We start from the raw sequence: 22,525 nt of genomic DNA on the forward strand, positions 1-22,525 counted from the left end.
TATTGATATTGAATGTCGGTCGATCCACATAATCTATAAATTGCACAACAAATTAAATAAATATATATTATTATTATAATATTAATTGTGCAGAATATCAAATATTTATTATAATATTAGAGAATTTTTTACAAATAGATTATTGATCATAAACCTGAAATCGAACATTAGGAGAAAAAGAAAAAAAATTAAAATAAAAAAAACCCAATTATTCAGTTGACAATTACTTTCTCAATCTTAAATGAAATATAGATTTATATGTATCTGTATATACGAGAGACACATAGAGCATGCGAGTCATATTATTAAGTTTTAAGAGATTTGAGAAATATGAGAAATAAAGTGAGAAAGAACGAAGAGAGAAAGAATACTGCTAAAATCCCAAAAATTCAAATTGAAAAACAGCTTGAAAAACAGCAACAGTTTGAAAATAGAAGAAATGTAATATATTTCAGAAAATTAAACTAAAAAAAACTACTCTACATTCAAAATTACTAACGGTTTTAATATATTTTAGAAAAAATAAAAAATAACACAATAACCATAATATAATAATAAAATTAAATATTAATATAAAAATAAACTAGAAAAAGAATTCATATCAATTAAAAAGAATCATCATATAAATTATATATTATATATAGGTATAGATAATTATAAGATATCTAATAATTAATTTTTCTTTATTTTTAAAAAATGATTTATATATATATATATATATTATAAATGATTATATTTGAAATAAATTGATATCACATACAATTTAAACATATATTCTCTTACATTATGTTTCAGAGAGAAATCTTAGAAGATAATAATTGTTATGATTTATTTTGTTTAACGAAAAGAAGAGAAATCTTAAAAGATATTAATTATTATGATTTATTTTGTTTAATGAAAAGAAGAGAGCAGTTGAATTTTAAAATTAAAAATTTAAATTTACCCTTTTATTTTATTTTTAGTTATAATTTTGGAAAAAAAAACTTTTTTTAATCTGACATAGGTAGAGGATTAATTTCATGCTTTGTATTGTTTAAATAATTAAAAAATATTTTTATATATTTTAACTTTGAAAACCTTCTTTATATTTAAAGTAATCTAACATAATGTAATTAATTATTGTATTTAATTTCATATAATAGTATGTTTTATTATCTTTATAAGAAAGAAAAGCTAGATAAAATTCATTCAACCAATTTATCTATCATTTGTTTCATATGAATAAATAAGTAAGAATTATATAATCTTAAGTTTTTAACTAAAAATATTATGTATATCAACAACAGCTATTACTTTTTATATTAATTTTAAGTGAACTTAGATATATTCTAATTGGGCATTAGAGATGAACTTTTAAAATATTTTTTTTTAAAGGAGTAATACTTTTTATTAGATATTTATTAAAATTATATATATATATATATATATATATATATAATTTGGAGAAAAACTCTCTCTTATTTTGAATTTTGAATTATATTAATAATATTATTCCCCCCTTTATTTGTATTAAAAAAAACAGAGGTGAATGTTGCCTGTGTTGATTTTTTTTAAACTTAAAAAATATTATAATTTTTTTATTAAATATTGTAACTAAAAAAGTGATTAAATAATTTTATTTTAGTATATTTTAATTTATCTTTTGTGTTTATTCAATGTAAAAATATTTAAAAATAAAATTTTAATAAAGTAATTGAAGAATAGTTAATTTTATGTCTCTTGTAGTTAGAAAATATAATTCCATATAAGAGTAATTTAGAGAAAAAGTTGTATTATAAATTATCTGACCATTTTAATGATGCTGTCAAAATTTATGTTTTATTGACTAGTTTCTTTTTTATATTTTGTATTTCTTTAGCTTAAAGATATTTTAGTTTTTATTTATCTTGACATTTCATTATATTTTACATTTTTGTGTATAAATAATAATAATCTTATCAAAACTATGCTCAGAAACCCCTGAATGAATAATGGTCAAAACATCACTTTAGAGATTGTATATAACTATTTTTTTTTCAAAATAATTACTAATTTTATTTTAGTTTAATTACTCATAAGATTGTACAGTTGTATATATTTTGTCTTTTAATTTCCATACTAAGAATTAATTTCTAGTTCTTATATATTATTTATTATTTTTTAATCTTTATAAATTAAAAAAACAAAGATTAAAACTATTGTATACATTTATATATGTATAACTTTATTTTGTCTCATTGGATAAACTTCCGCAGAATTTTTTAAAAGAACAATAAAAAAGTTTAAATTAACTTACATATAAGTTAATATATAAAAAATATCTGATATAATTTTTTAAAACTTTTATTTTAACTCACATAAATTTATTTTAATTTATGGAAAACTAATTATTATTTTTAATTTAAAAAATGTTGGTCTAAAAACAAACACATATATATATATATATAATATAAACCTAAAGAAAAAAAAATATACAAATTTTAATATGGACTGAAAAATAAATTTTTTAAAAAGGGAGAAATTAAGTTACTTATTTAAATCTTTAATTTATACATAAGAAAAGTAAAAATTAAAGGTATGTGTTATCAGGTAGTAATGATTTAAGTAAAAGGTGCAGAATCTTTTGTTCGATTCAACTTCCAAAAACAACCCAATTTAAAAATGGACACGTGGCGAACATAGAGAGACTGTGACCATGAGTCGCGTTGCACGCAATCATTCCCTCCTCTCGCACGTGCCACCTTCTTTATCAGCGCCAGAAATCCCTCCTCTCAAAATCCACGCTCCCCAACACAGCTCATTCACACCAAAATCCAAAAAATATATATATAAAAATTGATTTCTTGAAGAATATTTTATCTACAATTTTAATTTTAAAATTTAAACTTAACAAATTAAAAATATATTTGAGAATTAGTTTAGGGATTTGAAATATATGTTTCTCATATTTATTTATTTTTAATCAATAAAAATAAATAAATAAATAAATAAATATATATGAACCATTTCAGGATAGTCAAATTTTTATACATAAATTATACACTTCTTGAACATAAGAATATAATTTTAAAATAAGAAGAACATCTAAATATCTATAATTTTAAATTAGAAACAATATCTTAATTCTTTTATATGAAATATTTATGTTTTATCAAATCTTATAATGTTTTTTTTTTTAGAGAAAATTGATTAAATTTAGAATTAGAGTATTACAAAAAATATGTTATGCAAATGTGAACATTAAACATATACTTAAATACATTCTTATAAGTATTTTTAGGAAAAAAAGAAAAGTAAGATAATTTTTTCTACAAGTAAAAGTTAATTTATATATAAGGTCTTTTACATTGATTTATTTCGAAAATGAATATTTGAGATTGTTTTTGAGTTTTGATACTTTTAAGAAAGAATGAATAGACTTTGGAAAAGAAGAGAAGTGAGTGATTATCCAAAAAGAAAAACCCTAAAATAAGACGTTAAAACGCTACTTTCCTTTTGTGTTTGTCTCTGGAACCAAACACTCCCTAGGCCACCACATGAATATAATCACTCACCTCCACTCACACTCCAAAACCTTCCATTATTAATTCATTCTCAACAATCAGCTTCAGTGTTTCAAAATTAGCCTAAAGTTTAATTTTTAATTTTACTTTTTAATTTTTAAAATATTCTGTTTCTTTCCTTTTTTTTCTCCGTGTTTCGATGGGAGCGGTCACGTCGTCCATGGCGGCCAAGTTTGCGTTCTTTCCGCCGGATCCGCCGTCGTACACGGTGGCGGAGGAGGCGGAGGGGAGGGCGAAGATGGTGGAGGTGGCGACGAGGGAAAACGTCGACGTTTTGAAGGTGCGCACGGAGAGAGGGAACAGCGTTGTGGCGATGTATATTAAGAACCCGACAGCGTCGTTGACTTTGCTTTACTCGCACGGTAACGCCGCTGATCTGGGTCAGATGTACGAGTTGTTCAGCGAACTGAGTCTCCACCTCCGAGTTAACCTCATGGGGTTATTTTCTCAAACCTTTCATTTTTTTTTTCCTTTATCCATTTGTTCATTCAGTTATAAAGCAATTTTGGTTATTTGTTATCTTATTTATGTAATTTTGCTTCCATATTTAGATTATCTTTACCATTTTAGACTTTTTATTTGTTTCTTAATTACTTCGTAGTGCAAACAATTAAAGTTTTTTTCATCCACATGGTTCTGAATGAAATTTTAAGGAAACTGAAGCTAGTTTTGGGGGGAAAGAACTTCTACTTTTCATGTTTCAAGTCAAATTTGTTCCTCTTTCACTATATTGGCAAAAGACCGAATAATTTCTTAAATGGCAAAATTAGGTCGTGAATTGTGAGAGAGATAGCATAGTTTTCTTAAATTTTTGGAAAATTGAAATTGTCACATGGTTTCCTGAAATAGCATTTGTTGATCGAATTATACCTTTGATTAATTGTATTTGGGGACCTGATTTTCTTCTTTAAGGATTGAATTTTAGACTACACCCATTCCTCTTTTTAGAGAGGTGGCTGAAATGGGGTTTTGTTTGTTCTATTTCTGCACCTAACCGGAAGCCTATGGCAATTTCTGAAAAAATGTCTGTTGTTTTCCTCTCTGTAGTTATGACTATTCTGGATATGGACAGTCATCTGGGAAGGTATGCATACTTGTATTATATATTTGTATTAGTAAGTTTAATATGTAAGAATCTATTAGTTATTCTTAAATATATAAAACAATATTTTATATTTAGAATAACTAATTTAATTTTTAAACTATGATATAAGGTTATTTTAACTGTTGGTAGTTTTTCTGTAAAAAAGTATTGAAATTTAATTTAGAATTAGGTACATGTAATTCAAAAATTAATATATAAATACATTAATATTAATTAATAAAATAAAAGAAAAACTGTTTTGTATGGGGGAAAAAGGAAACTAGGTTGAGATGATTTAGTTTGAGAGTTTTTTTGTTTAGGTGCTGGCATTCAAAAGAAAGAATATTGAAAATATCTCATTGAGAGTGAGAGTATTGCTTTCCAAGTTGTGTATTTTTATTTATAATTTATTTATAATATAAGAATTTTTTTCAGGCAGATTTTCTGAATTTTAAAAATACTATACTCCTTAGTGTGTGTTGGATAATAGTTAGGAACTTGACATGAGTTGAACTTAATGAGAGTTAAGAGAAAGTAACTCATTGTAGCGTTTAATTAAATTAAAGTTCGGGTCAATTTTGCTTTTTGTTTCTAATATGATGGAGAAAAAAAAATGTCAAATATGTTTGACATAACGTGCGATGGAAGATTAAAGTTGGTTTGGAACTGTCAACTGGTATTCAAACACATTATTTCATTTAAACTTCAAATACTAACCGTTATTTTGACTATCATTTTAATTTAATAGTAAGCTTTAATTTAAATAAGTGCAATAAATTATTGTATTAACACAGAGATTTTCATGACTGTTTAATGAAATCTTTATAATAATAAAATTTTACTCAGATTTTACTTAAGTAACTTCAACGGAAACTGTATTCCCCTCCCTTAAAGATGTTTGTATTACATCCTCTTCCCGTTATATTTTAGAATACACAGCTCTCATGAAATACAAATATTTGAGTTCATTTTAATGTAAGTAAGTTTTAGAGAGATTTCCCCACCTAATGTTGATTCCTGACTCGATTAATTATAATTAGTCTTGAACAGCTACCATCAATTTTGTGATTGTAGACAAATTTCAAAGTCGATGTTAAATGTATTTAAAACTTTATTATATCTTCTAAAATAGTAAAATCAGTAATATGGTGTTTAGAACTAGTTGTTGATGGCACTGAAAGTTGAAACAAGATCAAATGTCATTAGGAGAAATATTATTCACTTCCTTTTAAGAAGCTCGTATGTATTGAAAAGGATTAAAGTGTAACTCATTCATCTCTTAGGGGGACAGTATATTTAAAGGAAAAGGAGGGAGAGTATAATTTTAGAATCTCTTAGGAAAAAGATAAGTAATTTGTTTTAAATTTAATAAAGTTTTTTGACTGAAAAAATTTAATAATGACAGAAGAGGAAAAATGAAGAAAGAAATTGGGTATATAAATCAATGAGAGATTGGTTCCTGCATGGTAGCATAGCATGGGTTAACAATTTGATACTTTTTCTTCTGGGCAGCCTAGTGAGCAGAACACTTATGCAGATATAGAAGCTGTTTATAAATGCCTGCAGGAGAAGTATGGTGCAAAAGAGGAAGATATTGTTTTGTATGGGCAATCTGTTGGTAGTGGACCAACTATAGATTTGGCTTCTCGTTTACCAAACCTTAGGGCAGTGATTCTCCACAGTCCAATCTTATCTGGTCTTCGTGTTATGTATCCTGTGAAGCGCACATACTGGTTTGACATTTATAAGGTTTAACCTATTTCAATGCTAATCGGTTTGACATAATCGACAATGTTCAATTTTCGTCCATTTTAATATTATTGATCTGCTTTTGATGCAGAACATCGATAAAATTCCCTTGGTGAGTTGTCCCGTTCTTGTGATTCACGTGAGTATTCTTCTCATTTCTGACGGTACTTATATTTATAGTTAGAAAGTAGATATACCATTGCATAGAAGATGCTGCAATATTGGAGTAATTATATGACTTCTTTTCTATAGTTTCTTGTTAAATACTTCTTTGGTCAGTGTGTATTTTGCTTACGTCTACTCTCCCCAGACCCCAATATGAAGGAGCCTTGTGCACTAGGTCACTTTCTCCTCCTACTTCTCCCTAACTTATATTTGTAGCTGGTGTTTATAATTTTGGTTTGGTTTCTGTACATGCTCTTATCATTCCCACTTAATAAATTCATTGGACCATATGAACTTGCTAATGTTATTTTAGATATTCTGATTATAAATTAGGTGGTCAATTGCTGATTCTTGACCATTGTTGTTGCTGATCACTGATTGAGCTTCCTATATGCATTTTCCAGCCACAATTAACTTGTCTGTCTCAAATAGGCCAAAGTATTTGAAATTCATGCTCCAATTAGTATGATGGTATCATGTTATTGGTCAGCGTTTCAGCCAGTCTTTGTATTTATATATTTTGGAAATATTTATGGGTTAGAATGTTCTTTTGAGTGATCAACTGTGATGTGAGTACACCAATTGCGTGCATATGGTCAGTATTTATTTAGATATTTGGTAACATATTTATGGGTTAGATTGTTTCTTTCCTTGCTCAACTATGTAAGTGTGCATACGAATTGTGAGATGCAACTAAAGGTTGTGTTTCAACTTCACTTGTGTTTATAGAGTGTGATGGTTCTTTGTATTGCCTTTTATATTTTAGGGAACAGCTGATGATGTAGTGGATTGCTCCCATGGGAAGCAACTTTGGGAAAATTGTAAACAAAAGTATGAGCCCTTGTGGATTAAAGGAGGAAATCACTGTGATTTGGAACTTTACCCTCAATATATAAAGCACCTCAAGAAATTCGTTACAGTCATCGAGAAGTCACTACATCAAAAAACTGGATCTGGTCATATTCCTGATCCACAGGACAAACCTAGGAACAGCATAGATTTTCGGGAGAAATCCAGACCGAGCATGGATCTTAGGGAGAATTTGAGGAGTATTGATCACAAAGAAAAGCCTGGTGCAAGCACAGTCACAGACCATAAAGAGAAGTCAAGAGCCAGCATAGACCGGAGAGATAAATCAAGGAAGAGTATAGATCGCCCTGAGAAGGCATATCATGGAGCAGATATACCTGAAAAAGCTAGAAATAGTATTGACCGGTCAGATACAAACCTTGTTCAATGTAGTTTAGCGAGTTAAATTGATGCAGTGATGATGTTTTTTTTTTTTTACTTTTCTGTTTTGTGGTTGCAGCTTTGGGGAGATGGTGAGATCTGTTGGATTGTGCAACATCGATTGTTTCAGGCCCACAGCCACTCATGCATAAAGAAGATGGTGGAGCGTATGCAGAGCTTGTATTTTTCTCATTAATTATTTGATTGGTTGCCTTTGCCAAGGCTTTGTGCCCTTACCTTGGAAAGAGGTAGCCTACCCTTTAACTTTTTCTCTTTCCCAATATATATATGATTGGTTGGTGGGTTGTCTGGGGTTAGGTATATGTTTCATTGTGTCTGATTGATAGGAAAGTAATTTAACCAAGTAGATCATGTAGCCCAAAAATCACCTTCGAGTTCAAGCTAATAATCTAACCTTTGTGGTCATGCTAACATATATGCATTGAGTTTGATTCTATTCTTGGGTTAAATTAGCTTTACATAAGTTCATTTTTTGTTTTTTCAATTGAAACGAGCTTTGCCAAACATTCTAGTCTTAGTAGTTTACCACGATGATTTTGGCTGTCTGACCAACCGAATGTGGGATCAAAATCTTATAGCAAGGGGTTGCCTCTACCCAGGTGCTTTTCGTTTATTGGGTTAATTTTGGTTAAAGAAAAATTTATAATCTTATGTTGTAGACTTAATGTTTGTTGCCATAAAGAAGGAATATGTTCTTGAGCCAAAAACAGAAAGAAAGGAGTATGTTTCAATATATATTATCAGCAAATTCAACAAATTAAAAATGTGAACCCTCTCAACAGGTGAAACCTGCACTGGTCAAGCACTATGGTGTTTTATCCTCTATAGAATATCTAATATTATGAACTTGTGCAAAGATGTTGATATTTTGGTTTGGTGAAGCACTATATTTCCATGCACACAGTGTAGTACAAATCTATGATATCCTCAATTGCCAAGAGTCAAAGATGACCCGTTTATTATATCAACTCAACAATAAATGAACTGAGAAAACTAGCAGATGGTGTAAAATTGTGTTTGTACTGATGTGACCACTGACATATAAACTACAACTACAAGTTCTTGTTCTTCATTGCCTTTGGCGATAAGGACAACGAAAGTTGTGTCTATTTCAATTGGTACAAGTTAGTTTGTACAACAAAGCTTGTTGTATTAACCTGGCTTGAGCACTTTGGAATAGCCTTCTATTTCTCTGTTTTTTATGTTTTTAATTACAATCATAGTGCAAAGTGTTTTTTCAATTTATTAATAATTGATCTAGGTTTAAACATGCTTTTAGCCTTTAAATTTAGGTCACCTTTTCTTTTAGTCATTCATATTAGAAATTATCTTTTTTAGTTCTTAATTTCTTAAAATACTCACATTGGCCCCTTGGCACTGTAGGTGTTGCTCTTGTTGTTGGTGAGACTAACCATTTCCACATTAATAATGATAGATATAACTAAAATAATAACATGAAAATTCACTTTTTCATTTGTTGGTTAAAATATTTTTTTAATTCACTGAATTTAGGTAAAATTTTATTTTAATCTCTCAAATTTAAAAATGATTTTCTTAGTTCTTCAAACTTTAAATTTGATTTTTTTAGTCCACGAAAATTAAAATTGAAGTTGTATTCCCTCAAATTAAAAACAAAAATGATTTTTCAAAGAGAGACGTAATAAAGATATTTCGAACACGATTATAATAATCTTTTTCAAATAAAAAAACGTTTTAGCTAAGTGAACAACAATACTAACTTTAAAAATTAAAATGAATTGTTTTCAAATTAGAAAACTCTAAAAGCCACTCATAAATTTGAGAAGTATAACTTTATAATTTGGAGGACTAAAAAAATCACTCTAAATTTGATCGACTTAAAATATCAATTTTAAAATACGAAGGACTAAAAACACCAGTAGCAAATTTGGGTAACTAAAATAAAAGTTAATCTAAATTTTGGGTACTAAATATTTAGTAAAAGAAGATTTTTACTCATCAACAAGTGTAACGTGAATAGAGATTGAAAAGTGTATTTTATTTTTTAAATTCAATGAAAAAAAAATTAATTAGATGACAAAGAAAAAGAAAAACGTATAAAAAACAATTACAAAAGTTTGTATCTCTTTTATGGATTCAAATATGTTGTTTCATCGTTGTTCTTATGTTAACATGTTGTAAATAAGTATGGTGGAAGCTGAGCAGGAGAAGAAGAAGGAATCTAGTTTCAGAATAGGGTTTAAGAGCCCTAATAACAAATGCATTAAGTTAGCGTACTAAGACATCAAAATGATATGTCTTATTAGGATCTCTTCACTAGTTTTAACTCTATCTCTAACAAACATCTTAAACTAAAACAAAGTTTAAATTTTTAACTTTAGAAAATGAAAAGCTCAAAAGAGATCAAGCTACATCTAGTGAGAAGATATTATCTTTTGTGTAGACTAAAAAAACAGATTCTAAGAAATATTGAGTAACTTTTTTTCTTTCTTTATTGAATAAGTTATTTTGTTGTTTAACGGACTAAAAGAAGGAAGGAAGAATTTAAACTAATTCTTACAAGATTTCTCAAATCTTCTACTTATATGTTTATCGCTTGACAACATTTTAACAAACGATATTAACGAAAAATGGTAAAATTTTCAAAACACAATTCAACTCTTCCTTCTTGTGTTATTTCTTGTTTTTCACATTTGGTATTAGAGCTCGACCTCTAAAAAGGTTGAGTCGAGGAAAAAGATCCTTTTTGTAATCATGAAACCACAACTAATTAAAGAAGGAACTTCACTATCCATACCTCCTACATTCCTTGAAGAGGACTTTCCACATTGAAAAGATAGAATGGAAATGTACATAAGATTCACATATCAACTGTGGTGTGGTAGATCATTATAAAAGGAAATATAAAAATCACAACTTCAAAAGAGGATTGGGATGAAGAAGACTACAATAAGATGCAACTTAACAATAAAGATAAGTATACACTTATTTGTGTGCTTTGCAAAAAACGAATACAAGAAAGTGTGTAGATTGAAAACTACAAAGGAGATATGAGAGTCCTTAGTGGTCAACTATGAAGGAAATGAAGACTCGACAATATGAATCCTTCACCAAGAAGGAAGAAGAAAGTGTGGATGACATGTTTAGAAGAATCTAGATTCTTCTAAATGGTTTGGAAGCCCTTGGACATAACTATTTCAAGGTTTAGATAAATCTGAAATTGTGTACTACCGGATAGCCGAGAAGACCGACATGGTCAAATGACTCTCTTAATCCAAACACATCCCGTAAACCTACAGTTAACCATAATTAAGTCAATTTAGTTGTAAATGGTGATTAAGGCACGATTGAACCCTCTTTTGGACCCACGAGCAGACCTATGACAGCTAAAGCCCATCCAAAAGGTATAAATATCATAAGAAGCCAAGCGACTAAGGTAATTTTTTCTCTCGACTCACCTGCACATTGTACTTGGACTAACTTGATCATCAGAGTGCCTTTTCAGGTTTCACCCAACTCATTCGGTGAAGGGAAGAACCAATCAAATATCATTGCACTTGTATGCCGTGAAGACCGAAAGCAAAAGACAAAAAGAGTCACTATAGGAGAACAAGACAACAACCATTGTTGAGGCTATACTTTAAGAAGCTTAAATAGGACGAACTTATTTGCATTTTGAGAGTTCATGAAATCCACATACAAGACAAAGAATAGAAGGAGACTATGACCATTATAGAGAAATGACTACAAGAAAAATCCTTCTCAAAACATACAATCACCAATCGAAAGGAAAACAAGGGACTTATATGAAAAGGAGTTAAATTATTCAACATTTGACAAAGTCTCTCTCATATACAAAAGGTTTAAGCAATCGCTTAAAAGAAGGGAACAAAGAAACAAAATATTTCCTATTAAAAGAAAATAATACTTTTATAGGCAAAAGGATGAAGACTCGTTAGAAGACATTTTCTACTTCAAATTCAATTAGCCTGGATACATGAAACATGAATGTCTCTAGATAAGAAGAAAGCATGGGCCAAGTAAGCAAAGTCTAATGACTACGTAGGAAAACTTTGACTCACACAAATGAATATGCCAACATTTGTCTTATGGCAAACAAATAAAAGACGTCGTCTAAAACTGATTTGTACCTTGATATTACATATGATACATCATGTTTATCGTTTAATGATATTTCTTTTGATGATCTCCTCACTAATTATAACTCTCTTCGTGAACAATATTTAAGCTCAAACAAAAATTGATATTTATACCAATTTTACAAATGAAAGAAAATATAATAAAAAATAAATTTTAATTCTAAAAGTTACAATCAAAAGTGTTGTCTACTTTACAAATAAACAATTTTATTTTTTTAAAACTAATAAAAGTTCTTCCAATATATGTATTCTAAAAATAGTTACCAAGCTATTTTTTTTAAAATACTTGATCCTAACATTAAGGTACAAAATTTCTAATAAACTATGTAAAACATATACCTACCTATAGATTTCTTATCACTTTATTTTATGGAATTCAGAAATTGATTCGAAGTTGCCATTGGAAATGGTTGATAAAAAAATTAGAAACTTTCATCCATATGTGTGCTTCTTCTTATCATGAAGAATGTATTCATTCATGGTCACATTACCCTTCTACCATAGCTTCCATTATGCTTAGTGAAATAAGTGTAGTCACTCACATTAGCTCTTTAGTCTCTCTTTATTCTATTTTTTCCTTTCAGTTGTATAAAAGAATTTAATTAGAATATATGAATATATTTTATTTTTAAAATATGGTAATTTTACTTAAAAATATATGAATAAAGATAGATTTTAAAGATTTATTTAATCAATTAATGTTTAACCTGATTTTAGTTTTATTACAATAAACTGTTATAAAATTGTGATATAAATATTGTCTTAATCATAAAATCAATATCTGTTTATTATTTAAAAAATTCAACTGATTAACTTAATTAGGCATACATTTATTATAAATGTTTTTCATTATAGTTATATTTTCAGAATTAAAAGAATGTTAAGATATAGATAGAATAAATAAATTTGAAAATGATGCATGAGACCATTTTTTGTGTGATAAATATATACTTCTATCCATTGATAAAATTAAGTGGAAAAAGAACAAATATGATAATGATAAGCAAAGCGACATTTATTTTAATAAAACATAATAGGTTTTTGTTTTCAATAGAAGAACCCTAGCAAAGGGCAGAGAAGAAGAATTTGCAGAGCTAAATCAAAATCTCAACAATGGGTGAAAGTAAGAAACGAAAGAGACGCGGAAGCCAAAAGGGTAAGGAGGAGAAGCAGACTATTCCTTCTCCTTCTGCTAAGCGCACAAAGTCGAAGGAATCCTCCACCTTTTTGGAAAAGGTACTGCATAACCAAAACACAACCTTTTATTTGATAAATTTGTGTTTTTTTTTCTGGGTTTGATGAGAATGGGTTCTTTGTCGCAGATGAGAGCGAGGTTGTCTGGTGGGCACTTCAGGATGATTAACGAGAAGCTCTACACTTGCACGTATGTTCTTTTCTGTTGTTTGTACGCCGGTTTTATTTTCTTCTTTGATTTCTGCATTTTCAATGCTTTTGTGAACCCTGAAATTTAGATTATTTGTCATATGTTGTTTGTTGTGTTGTGTCATGTCTTTTCAGTGGGAAGGAGGCTCTAGATTATTTCCAGGAAGAACCATCGCTATTTAACATGGTAAGGGCTGTTTTAGTTTACCTTCTTTAGATAAAAAAAAAGCTCACTATTTCTTGTCTGATTGAACGTATCACCTTGTTGAATCTAAGGCCATGCCCTAGCCTTCAAAATGGATAATGTAGTTCGATCAATGGAAGAACATTAAACTGAAAGGTTGTGACAATTTTAGACTCCAAAAATATAATGACCTGTATTTGTTGTTTAAAGTGCAAAAATGTATGTTGTTATTGATATAAAGGGCTAATTAAACTCACTTTCCTTGAGGTTTATTCAAACTTTGACCGATTACATTACATTGGCCTAGCACAGTCCTTGTAGTTCTTGAGAATAAGGAGAGGTTTCTGTTACTGGGAGCAGTATGATTTGCTTTTTATTATATAAATTAAAAGAGGTTTGTGTAGAGTGAAAGAAGGGAGGGGTTTTGGTTGAAGTTTCATTAAACTGGATTTGAAATTCACAGATGAATTAATTTTTTGGGTCAGATTTGTTTTGTCTTGCTAGACTAGTGATTGAACTGCATAACCTCTTCTTTGTTAGTCTTATCCTTGAAACTTGCTTCAATTTTTCTGGCATGGATTTTAATGTTTTTTATACAGTCCATTCTTATTGTCTGTCTCAATTTGTCTTTCATTTATCTGGCTAGTATCATGCAGGATACCAATCTCAGATGTCCAACTGGCCTGAACAGCCGGTTAATGTAATTATCAAGTGGCTGAAAAAACAGAGCCCTTCTTTTGTTATTGCTGATTTTGGTTGTGGTGAGAAGTTACTCTGATCTTATTGCAAATTTTAACTTTTACCAAATGCCTAAGTTCTTTTGCTCATATTTAGTACCGTCATGTTTCTGTTCTAGGGGATGCACTCATTGCTAAAAGTGTGAAGAATAAAGTCTTCTCTCTGGATCTTGTCTCCAATGATCCAAATGTAATTGCTTGTGACATGGCAAATGTATGTTTTCCTTCTTGTAAGGCTTCAGGTTTGCATATTTTGTGAGTTTCAAAATATGTGAAGTAGAACTGTCTCTAAGCATTTATTTGAATACTTTATGGTTATAACCAGATTACTTACTAGTGCTTCTGTGAAATATTGGCAGACTCCCCTTGTCTCCAAATCTGTTAATGTTGCGGTCTTCTGTCTTTCATTGATGGGAACCAACTATCAAACTTACATTGAAGAATCAAATAGGGTGTTAAAACCAGGGTTTGTTTTCTTTTGTCTGATCTTAACTTCTCTTGGTGGACATTGCTTCTCCACTGAGGATCTGACTTGTGTAGTTTTTTTAACAGTGGCTGGCTTTTGATAGCAGAAGTAAAGAGTAGGTTTGATCCAAATACTGGAGGAGCAGACCCTGAAAAGTTTTCAAATGCCATTTCTGAGCTTGGTTTCAACTCTGTAAAGAAGGTGTGGATATGTTCATTTCCTTACAATTAACTTGGATTTGAGTTGTGCTAACTGGTATTTGCTATGCAGGACTTCTCAAATAAAATGTTTATTTTGTTCTACTTTACAAAAAAGGTATGCAGAAAATTGCACTGAATATGATTTCATTGTTTTTTTCTCTCTTCTGTTATATATATTTGCAGCATGTAATCCTCGAACTGATTCAGCTCACTGTTATGTGTGTAGGAAAAGCAAATTCCTAATAGGAAGGAGATTGAATGGCCATCACTTAAACCTTGTTTGTATAAGCGTCGATGATACTTCAATAATTTTTTTTCCTTTTCTCTGATGTACTCAAGTGTTACCTGGATCAGTTAAATGGTTCATCTTTTTTTAACGTTAGAATACTATATAAATTAAAACGTAATAAACAATTATTTTTACAATTTTTTAACTTGTGTTTGTATAAATGTATAAATTAATTATTTGTTAACAATGAATATAGTTTGTATATATTGTTGTGTTTAGTATCAAATTGTTATTTAAAATGGTTATTTCTTACATAAAAATATATATTTAGGTGTGAGCAGGGAAAGGAATATTTAAAATTAAGCAAAACTATAATTTAAAAAAGCAAATTTTAGTATGAAAAGGCTTAGTTATAATATTCATAACAAACCATTTTACATGATATAGGGCTAAAAGTAACACTTAGTAAAGTAATTTAATTTAACTCAATAAAAAAATTATTTGTGAGAAACGTATAAAATATAATTTAATAATAATAATAAAAAAAAATATTTAGTAATAATATTTATCAATATTTTTACCTTTAATATTGACATGACAAATTGAATAATAGAAGTACATTTAGCTTAATAATAATAACTTTATAAATTAGTTTAAATTAATAACAGCAAAATTGCTAATTCTTTATTTAAGTATAAATTCAAAATTCTTCAAGTATATTAAAAATTTTATTTTTTATTTTTTAATTGAACGTTTTATACTTTTTATTTGATACTTACATAACTTTTATTATAATAAATATTTAAAAAAAATATTTGTTATGGTCATAAAAATGATTTGAATCAATAATTATGTCAATAATCTAAAAATGGTTAAATAAAATAATTCGGATTCAACATCAATAATTACTTTATAAATACATTTTGATAATAATAATAATAACATTATAAAATGTTTTAAATTCTGAATAACTTTATATCAAAATATAAATTAAAAAATGTGCTAGTACTTTCTTAATGTGAATTAAATTAAATTATTTTTCATTGTACACATTAATGATGGATTCTAAAAATTGGAAGTGTACTTGAAGTTAAGCGAGTTTTAAATGTAGTTGAAAAAAAAGAAAGAGGTGAATTGGGTAAAAATCTGGGTTGGGAAAACTTTTTGAAGAAAAGGTTTATCTGGGAGAAAAATTGGAGGGTTTAATGTGGTAGATGGCTAAGTGGCGATTTCGCAAGATCTAATCATCTCTTCTCCCTCCGCCGCATTTCGCCTCCGCCGCCCTCCCTCCGTCGCGCCGAGTCCTATTCTCTAGGTTTGTTACCTTATCGGTCTGTTTCTGTAATTCCCCAATAAACATGGATTATTTATTTGCCCTAGTTGGGATGATTTGAGTTCCAGTTGTTTAATTTTAATTTCGTTTTCCCATTTTGTGTGCGAGTCTAGCGTCCTTGTTGTTAATGACACAACTTACTTAGGTCAGTGGTCGTGAGTTTGTGATCCATCTTGTTTATGTTCCACCATCCCTTTGAAATTACATGTTATCAGCACAATTGTTCTGGATATTGAATATTGAACTTAGAACTCAATGTATTGTGCTCTCCGTTTTGTTGAGGCCTTTGTTACCTAGATTTTTATATCTTGATTATTTTCGTTGCATTCACAATACTTAATTGTTTCGTAAACAGGAAAGGTATTCACAGAAGAAGTTCACATTAACGGTATGGTGGTCTCTAGTACAAATCCCCACAACAAGGAGATAGCCATCAGGAGGAGGATTTGTAGCATGTAATTGTTTTCTTTTTATTTATCTTCTATTGCATTGTAATGATTGTTCTTTGCTTGTTTAGTATATCTGACATGCGAAATTAATAATGCATCGGATGTGATGTGTCTCTTTGGTTTTCATCCTGTAGAACGAAAATAATGCAAACACATTTAATTTAGACTAAAATATTTCTGCAGAATTTTCACGGTAAATTGTTACTTTCTTATGAAAAATATTGAAGTTGCAGTTGTTGGAGAAGTTGATATAGCGTATATTAGAATAATGTCATTTATTGGTAGGTAGTATTGCATTAGTTATTGCTTTCGTTTCTTTCTTTATTTCATGTTATAATATGCTGCACTGATTCCCCACCAATTTTCACATAAAAAAATTCCAATTAAATTAATCAATTCAAATAGAAAAACCTATACAAATTTGCAGAATGTGTTTACTCATTGCTGAAGGGTCCAATTGTGCAGGGCATAGGACCATATGCTTGGTTACTTTGGTTGGTTTTGTGTCTTGGAAATGAAGAGCTGGGATATTGGCATGAAATGTAGAGTTTTTTTTTTTGTTTCGAGAGCCATGCCTTCTAACTTATTTTCTCAATCATATTTAGAGGTCTTAATGAATAGATATACTAAATTACACATATTTTGTACTATAGAAATAAGTATCATGATCTTGTTATGGCACTATATTCAGCATTTTAATTCTTACTGTGTTTGGCCATTTTAATTCAAATTCATTCAATTGTCTAATTGTGCTAACTAAACTCTAAATTTATAGATTTAATAAACGTGAAGATGATTTCCCATCTTTGAAAGAATATAATGATTACTTGGAGGAAGTAGAGGACATGAGTAAGCTTCTATTGTCTTGTTAACATCTGTTTCACTTGATAACTTTTGCTTTCTTTTCATGATTTTTCGCACTTTTTCCCCATTGCAGCATTTAACTTGATTGAAGGAATAGATGTTTCAACCATTGAAGAAAAAATTGCTAAATACCAGGAAGAAAATGCAGAACAAATAATGATTAATCGAGCTCGGAAGGTACATTTAAGATTAGACTCTTCATTTATGGTCTCTTTCATACATGCTCTTTATACATCTCAGTAAAATGTAGAATCATACGAATCTTTTCCTCAATCACAAAAAGAGTGCAATTTAAGTTTGTTATGCAAGTATAGTTTCCTGTCATTATTTTTAATATGTTGTTAATGTGATATTACTTAATCAGGCTGAAGAGTTGGCTGCAGCTCTGACAGCAAGTAAGGGACAACCTGCACTAACTGATAACGATGTGGTGAGCATTGAACTTCTATAAATTGATTAGTATTGCTTTTTGGCACAGTATTCAAACTTTCTTTAGCTTAGACTGTTATATGGGATTGGGCTTTAGTTTTATCATGTTACTTCCTCTATATATATGTGTGTGTGTGTGTGTGTGTGTGTGTATATATATATATATTTGCACTAACTGATTCTTAATACAACTACTTCCTCTGTTTCATTTGTGAAAATTGTTGTTTGTGTTTCCTTAAGTCAGCATTTGGTGTCTTTTTGATCCACATTTGACAGGAAAAAAGTATGAATCCTCGAAATCCCATACAACACAATCAGATTCCCTTAAAAAGAAAAACATATGGTTGTTAAAAAAGATAAAATGAGCCAAATTATCACTACATAACAAGCTCTGGGGCATAAATTGGCCAACAGTTACATAAAAAACTCTAGGACATTTAATGGTTGATGGGTTGCTCGTGTCTATATATGAAGCAACTGTGAAAATTTGGATTCATTGTAGATGCAAGTGTGTATAACGATAACATATATTATTATTGTGGTTTGCTAGCATACCCCAGCTGTGAGATTTTTAATTTGAAACTTTTATAATAACCAGTATAATTAAATTTTTTATCACTGTGGCCTTCAATACCAGTAAAACTTTTGCTTGAAGCCTTTTCTTTCTTTTAGCAGTTTTATTTTGGTTAACTATGTTTGAATTAGCCAATATGATTTGCACGTTAAAGTGTTTTCTCTGTTTTGTTCCAATATCTAGTTTGCTACACAATCATGGAGCACATTTGCGAAATTTAATATTAATATGTGAGATTTCAAAAGTGTTGTGTTGCAGCTATGTTGAAGGTAAACCTCATCTAACACTCTCGCCTTAACACTTTTGCATTGAAAAGTGGAAATTGTCCTTTCAACTGGATTTCAACAGTTTTAAGAACACACCTAACTTACTCTATTCTCTAACTTGAAAGGAATAATCTGAATGAAAGATTTTTTTTATTCAATTGAAATAGTACACTGTTAGGTTCCCAGACAGCCTAACATACACCAGCCTCTATATGTAGAGAACTTGAATCCTAAAGTAATTATTACAAAGAGATCTCTAAAATATACAGCTTCTAACAACATCTAGTAGTATATTTAATATCCTACTAACAACACTCCCCTAGGCTAGTGAATGGATATCTATCAAATCATTCAATGGAAAGACCTTTTGTAAACAAGTCTGCTAACTTAAGCCTAGATGGGTCATAAGAAGTAGTGATAAGGCCACTATCCTTTTCCTCGTTACTAAAGTGCTGATCTATCTCTATAAGCTTGGTCCTATACGTAGAACTAGATTGTGAGCAATGCTAATAGCTGACTTATTTTGACAATGAAGAATCATAAACTCTTCACATGCCACTTTAAGATCTTTCAGAATAATTCTCAACGATTACAATTCACACACCCCATGTGCCATAGCTCGGAATTCAGCCTCTGTACTATCTATACCTAGCAACAACATTTTGTTTCTTGCTTCTCCAAGTCACCAAATTTCCACCCAATAACATGCAATATTCTTAGGTGGATTTCCTATCTGTGATAGACCATGCATAATCCGCATCAGTATATACTTCCATTCTTAAATTTTCATTCCTCTTGTACAATAATCCCTTTCCTGGACTTGTTTTCAAATATTGAAGGATTATGTTCACAACTTGTAAGTGTCTCTCCCTTGGATCATGCATAAATTGACTAACTACACTCATTTCAAGCTTAGTAGCAAGCTTTTCTTTCAAGATTTGTTTCTCATGTTCATCTTCTCCTGCAACAATCATATCATCAACATAGACCTAGAGTAAAGTGAGTTTACCTTACGGGGAATGCTTGATGAACAGGGTATGGCACCTTGATTTTGTCGATACCCTAAGGAGATAATAACCTAAGTGAGTTGACCAAACCAAGCACGGGGAGACTGCTTGAGTCTGTACAAGGCTTTCTTCAACCTGTACACTTTATTCCCTTCTTCTGAAGACCTAAAACATGGAGAGATTTCCCTGTAGACTTCTTCCTCTAATTGTCCATGCAGGAAAGCATTTTTCACATCAAATTGTAGTAATTCCCAACCAAAATAGGCTGATAATGAGAGAATGATTCTAATATTATTCGTCTTTGCCACTAGAGCAAATTTTTCTTCATAATCAACACCATAAGTTCAAGTATATCCTTTAGCAACTAACCTTGCTTTGTAACGGTCTAATGAGTCATCATTTTTATATTTTGCATTATAAACTCATCTGCATTTGACTGCATTTTTCTTCTGTGGCTTGTCAACAATTTCCCATGTCTAGTTCTTTTCTAAGGCACACATCTATTCATTTCTTGGCTTGAACCCAATCCTCATCCTTCAATGCTTCTTGAACTGATGTAGGGACTCTAATTGCATCAATGGCAGAAAGGAAACCCTGGTGTTGCGTAGAAAGGTGTTTAGTGGTCACAAAATAAGAAATGGGATACTTGGTACAAGACCGATTCCTTAGGTGCTTGTCTATTGATTCTATTCTTAGTTCCCAAGTTGTTAAAGCTGTACAACCTTCCTTGTTCCTTAACAGTTCCAATCGTCTTCCCCGTGACAAGTGTTTGAAAAACAGAATGAGTGGGAAAGAAGGTTCCAGAACGGTTTAGGTCATGAGTAAGTTTTTGAACGTAAATGAGGTTATTAGAATGTTTTGGAATATTGAGGACATCTTTAAGGTTGAGAGATGACATAAGAGAAATATTACCATGTCTAGCTATTGTGATACAAGTCCCATTGACAATAATAATGTGATTACCAATAAGGGAAACATGATGTTAGAAGAGATGAGTGAGGGGTCATATATGGTCTATAGCACTAGAGTCTAAAACCCCAGAGTCCTTATATAAGATTTTTGAAACATTAAAAGAGGAATTGGAGTTCTTACTAGTCATGGTTAGAGAGTGAGTACCAGAAGGTGGTTTACCGATAGACTTCAAGAGAGATTTTAGATGTTCAATGTCAGCACGTAATGCAGACATTTCATCTTCAATTGAAGAGGATGAAGGAAAATCAGCATTGCTTAGTGGAGTTGCGATGCTAAGATAAATAATATGGATTTCTTAGTCTCCCTCAGTAAATTGAAATAGTAAGACAAAAAAAAAAATACTCTGGTGCTGGTGACAGATCTTGCAGCAATGATGGCTGTGGGTGGTGATAGAACCACTAGTTGGGTGCACTTTAGGCAAGCCCAATAATCAAAGGAAATGGGTGCACTTCAAGCAACCCTAAAAAGAATAGTATCTAAAATGGTAAAGAAGAAATGTTCCCAAGATCGGGAGCTCTACTAACTTGAAAGGCAATAATTTGAATGAAAGAAGATTTTTTTTTATTCAATTGAATTAATTGAAATAGTACACCAGTCTTGATATATAGAGAACTCTAAACCTAAAGTAATTATTCCAAAGAGATCTTTAGAATCTTCTACAACTTCTATGAACTTCTACTATTACATTTAAGATCCTGATAGTTATTAGGACGCTTCTAGTAGTATATTTAATATCCTACTAACAACTCTCTATACTCTTGATGCAGGCCACAAACCAAAATTCTCAAACAGGATTTGGTGCTGTTCCTCAGGGACAGTATGCACCTACATTTGCAGGAGGACAGCCTAGACCCACAGGTATGGCTCCACAACCTTTACCACTGGGAGGTGACATGCTGGGATTTGCAGGTGATGAAAAGGAAGCAAAGAGGCTACAAGCTGAGAGAGGAGCAAGAGCTGGAGGATGGAGTGTAGAAATAAGTAGGAAACGGGCACATGAAGAAGCCCTTGGAAGCCTGTGGGTTTGTTGAGACAATAATAATAATATCCATATAAGGTAGGACATGCCAATTGGTGTTCATGCTAATTCCAGTGTCATGAAAGCTATTTGTTTGCATGGATATTTTGATGTATATGGTGTAGAATGTAAGATTTGTTGCATTTTTGTTTCGTCAAACAATAATTCATTATATTTCAAGAGGCATTGGCTATGATCGGCAAGAACTAGCTGCAAGGTTTGTTGAAAACTAAAACGTTGAATTAACTTGGCTTATCATATGGTAAGTAATTTGGTATATATAGATGTTATATATATGTTAATGTAGCTGAAAAATATAAAATGATGTAAATAAATATATTATTTTTAAAAATTTTAATTTTTAATTACGAATATATATATTTATCTTTTTTTTTATTCTACTATTCATATTAGACTGTATTACTATGTATAGAAACCTATTAAACCACACCTAAGTTGGGACCTCTAAAGCTAATGAGTTAGA

The 22,525-nt window shown here is 30.2% G+C and overlaps 3 protein-coding genes across 6 annotated transcripts; all 3 read left to right on the top strand.

Annotated features, from left to right (window-relative positions):
- Positions 1–3,390: 3,390 nt before the first annotated feature.
- On the top strand, positions 3,391–8,227 carry LOC137837037 (uncharacterized). 2 transcript variants are annotated; one of them, XM_068645862.1, is made up of 6 exons: positions 3,391–3,980; positions 4,590–4,626; positions 6,139–6,375; positions 6,467–6,514; positions 7,307–7,755; positions 7,850–8,227. In XM_068645862.1, the coding sequence occupies exons 1-6, from the start codon at positions 3,682–3,684 to the stop codon at positions 7,920–7,922; spliced, it is 1,143 nt and encodes a 380-aa protein (XP_068501963.1). In that variant the 5' UTR covers positions 3,391–3,681; the 3' UTR covers positions 7,923–8,227. The 2 variants fall into 2 exon arrangements, 1 of the variants encoding a protein (XP_068501963.1); XR_011085357.2 differs by having other exon boundaries at positions 3,455–3,980; positions 6,467–6,715.
- Positions 8,228–12,905: 4,678 nt separating this feature from the next.
- On the top strand, positions 12,906–15,326 carry LOC137837048 (S-adenosyl-L-methionine-dependent methyltransferases superfamily protein). Of its 2 annotated transcripts, none has more exons than XM_068645903.2 (9): positions 12,906–13,166; positions 13,253–13,314; positions 13,449–13,500; positions 14,144–14,258; positions 14,354–14,448; positions 14,594–14,700; positions 14,787–14,901; positions 14,971–15,015; positions 15,127–15,326. In XM_068645903.2, the coding sequence occupies exons 1-9, from the start codon at positions 13,044–13,046 to the stop codon at positions 15,196–15,198; spliced, it is 786 nt and encodes a 261-aa protein (XP_068502004.1). In that variant the 5' UTR covers positions 12,906–13,043; the 3' UTR covers positions 15,199–15,326. The 2 variants fall into 2 exon arrangements, with proteins under 2 accessions (XP_068502004.1, XP_090157568.1); XM_090301442.1 differs by having other exon boundaries at positions 14,154–14,258.
- Positions 15,327–16,225: 899 nt separating this feature from the next.
- Positions 16,226–22,221, top strand: LOC137837049 (cyclin-dependent kinase-activating kinase assembly factor-related / CDK-activating kinase assembly factor-like protein). Of its 2 annotated transcripts, XM_090301443.1 has the most exons (7): positions 16,247–16,444; positions 16,818–16,917; positions 17,687–17,760; positions 17,849–17,952; positions 18,140–18,205; positions 18,962–19,047; positions 21,791–21,936. In XM_090301443.1, the coding sequence occupies exons 2-6, from the start codon at positions 16,853–16,855 to the stop codon at positions 19,010–19,012; spliced, it is 360 nt and encodes a 119-aa protein (XP_090157569.1). In that variant the 5' UTR covers positions 16,247–16,444; positions 16,818–16,852; the 3' UTR covers positions 19,013–19,047; positions 21,791–21,936. The 2 variants fall into 2 exon arrangements, with proteins under 2 accessions (XP_068502005.1, XP_090157569.1); XM_068645904.2 differs by lacking the exon at positions 18,962–19,047 and having other exon boundaries at positions 16,226–16,444; positions 21,791–22,221.
- Positions 22,222–22,525: the final 304 nt, after the last annotated feature.

The sequence above is a fragment of the Phaseolus vulgaris genome, chromosome 4 (assembly GCF_051622355.1).
Source record: "Phaseolus vulgaris cultivar YP4 chromosome 4, ASM5162235v1, whole genome shotgun sequence".
NCBI classification, from domain to species: Eukaryota; Viridiplantae; Streptophyta; class Magnoliopsida; order Fabales; family Fabaceae; genus Phaseolus; species Phaseolus vulgaris.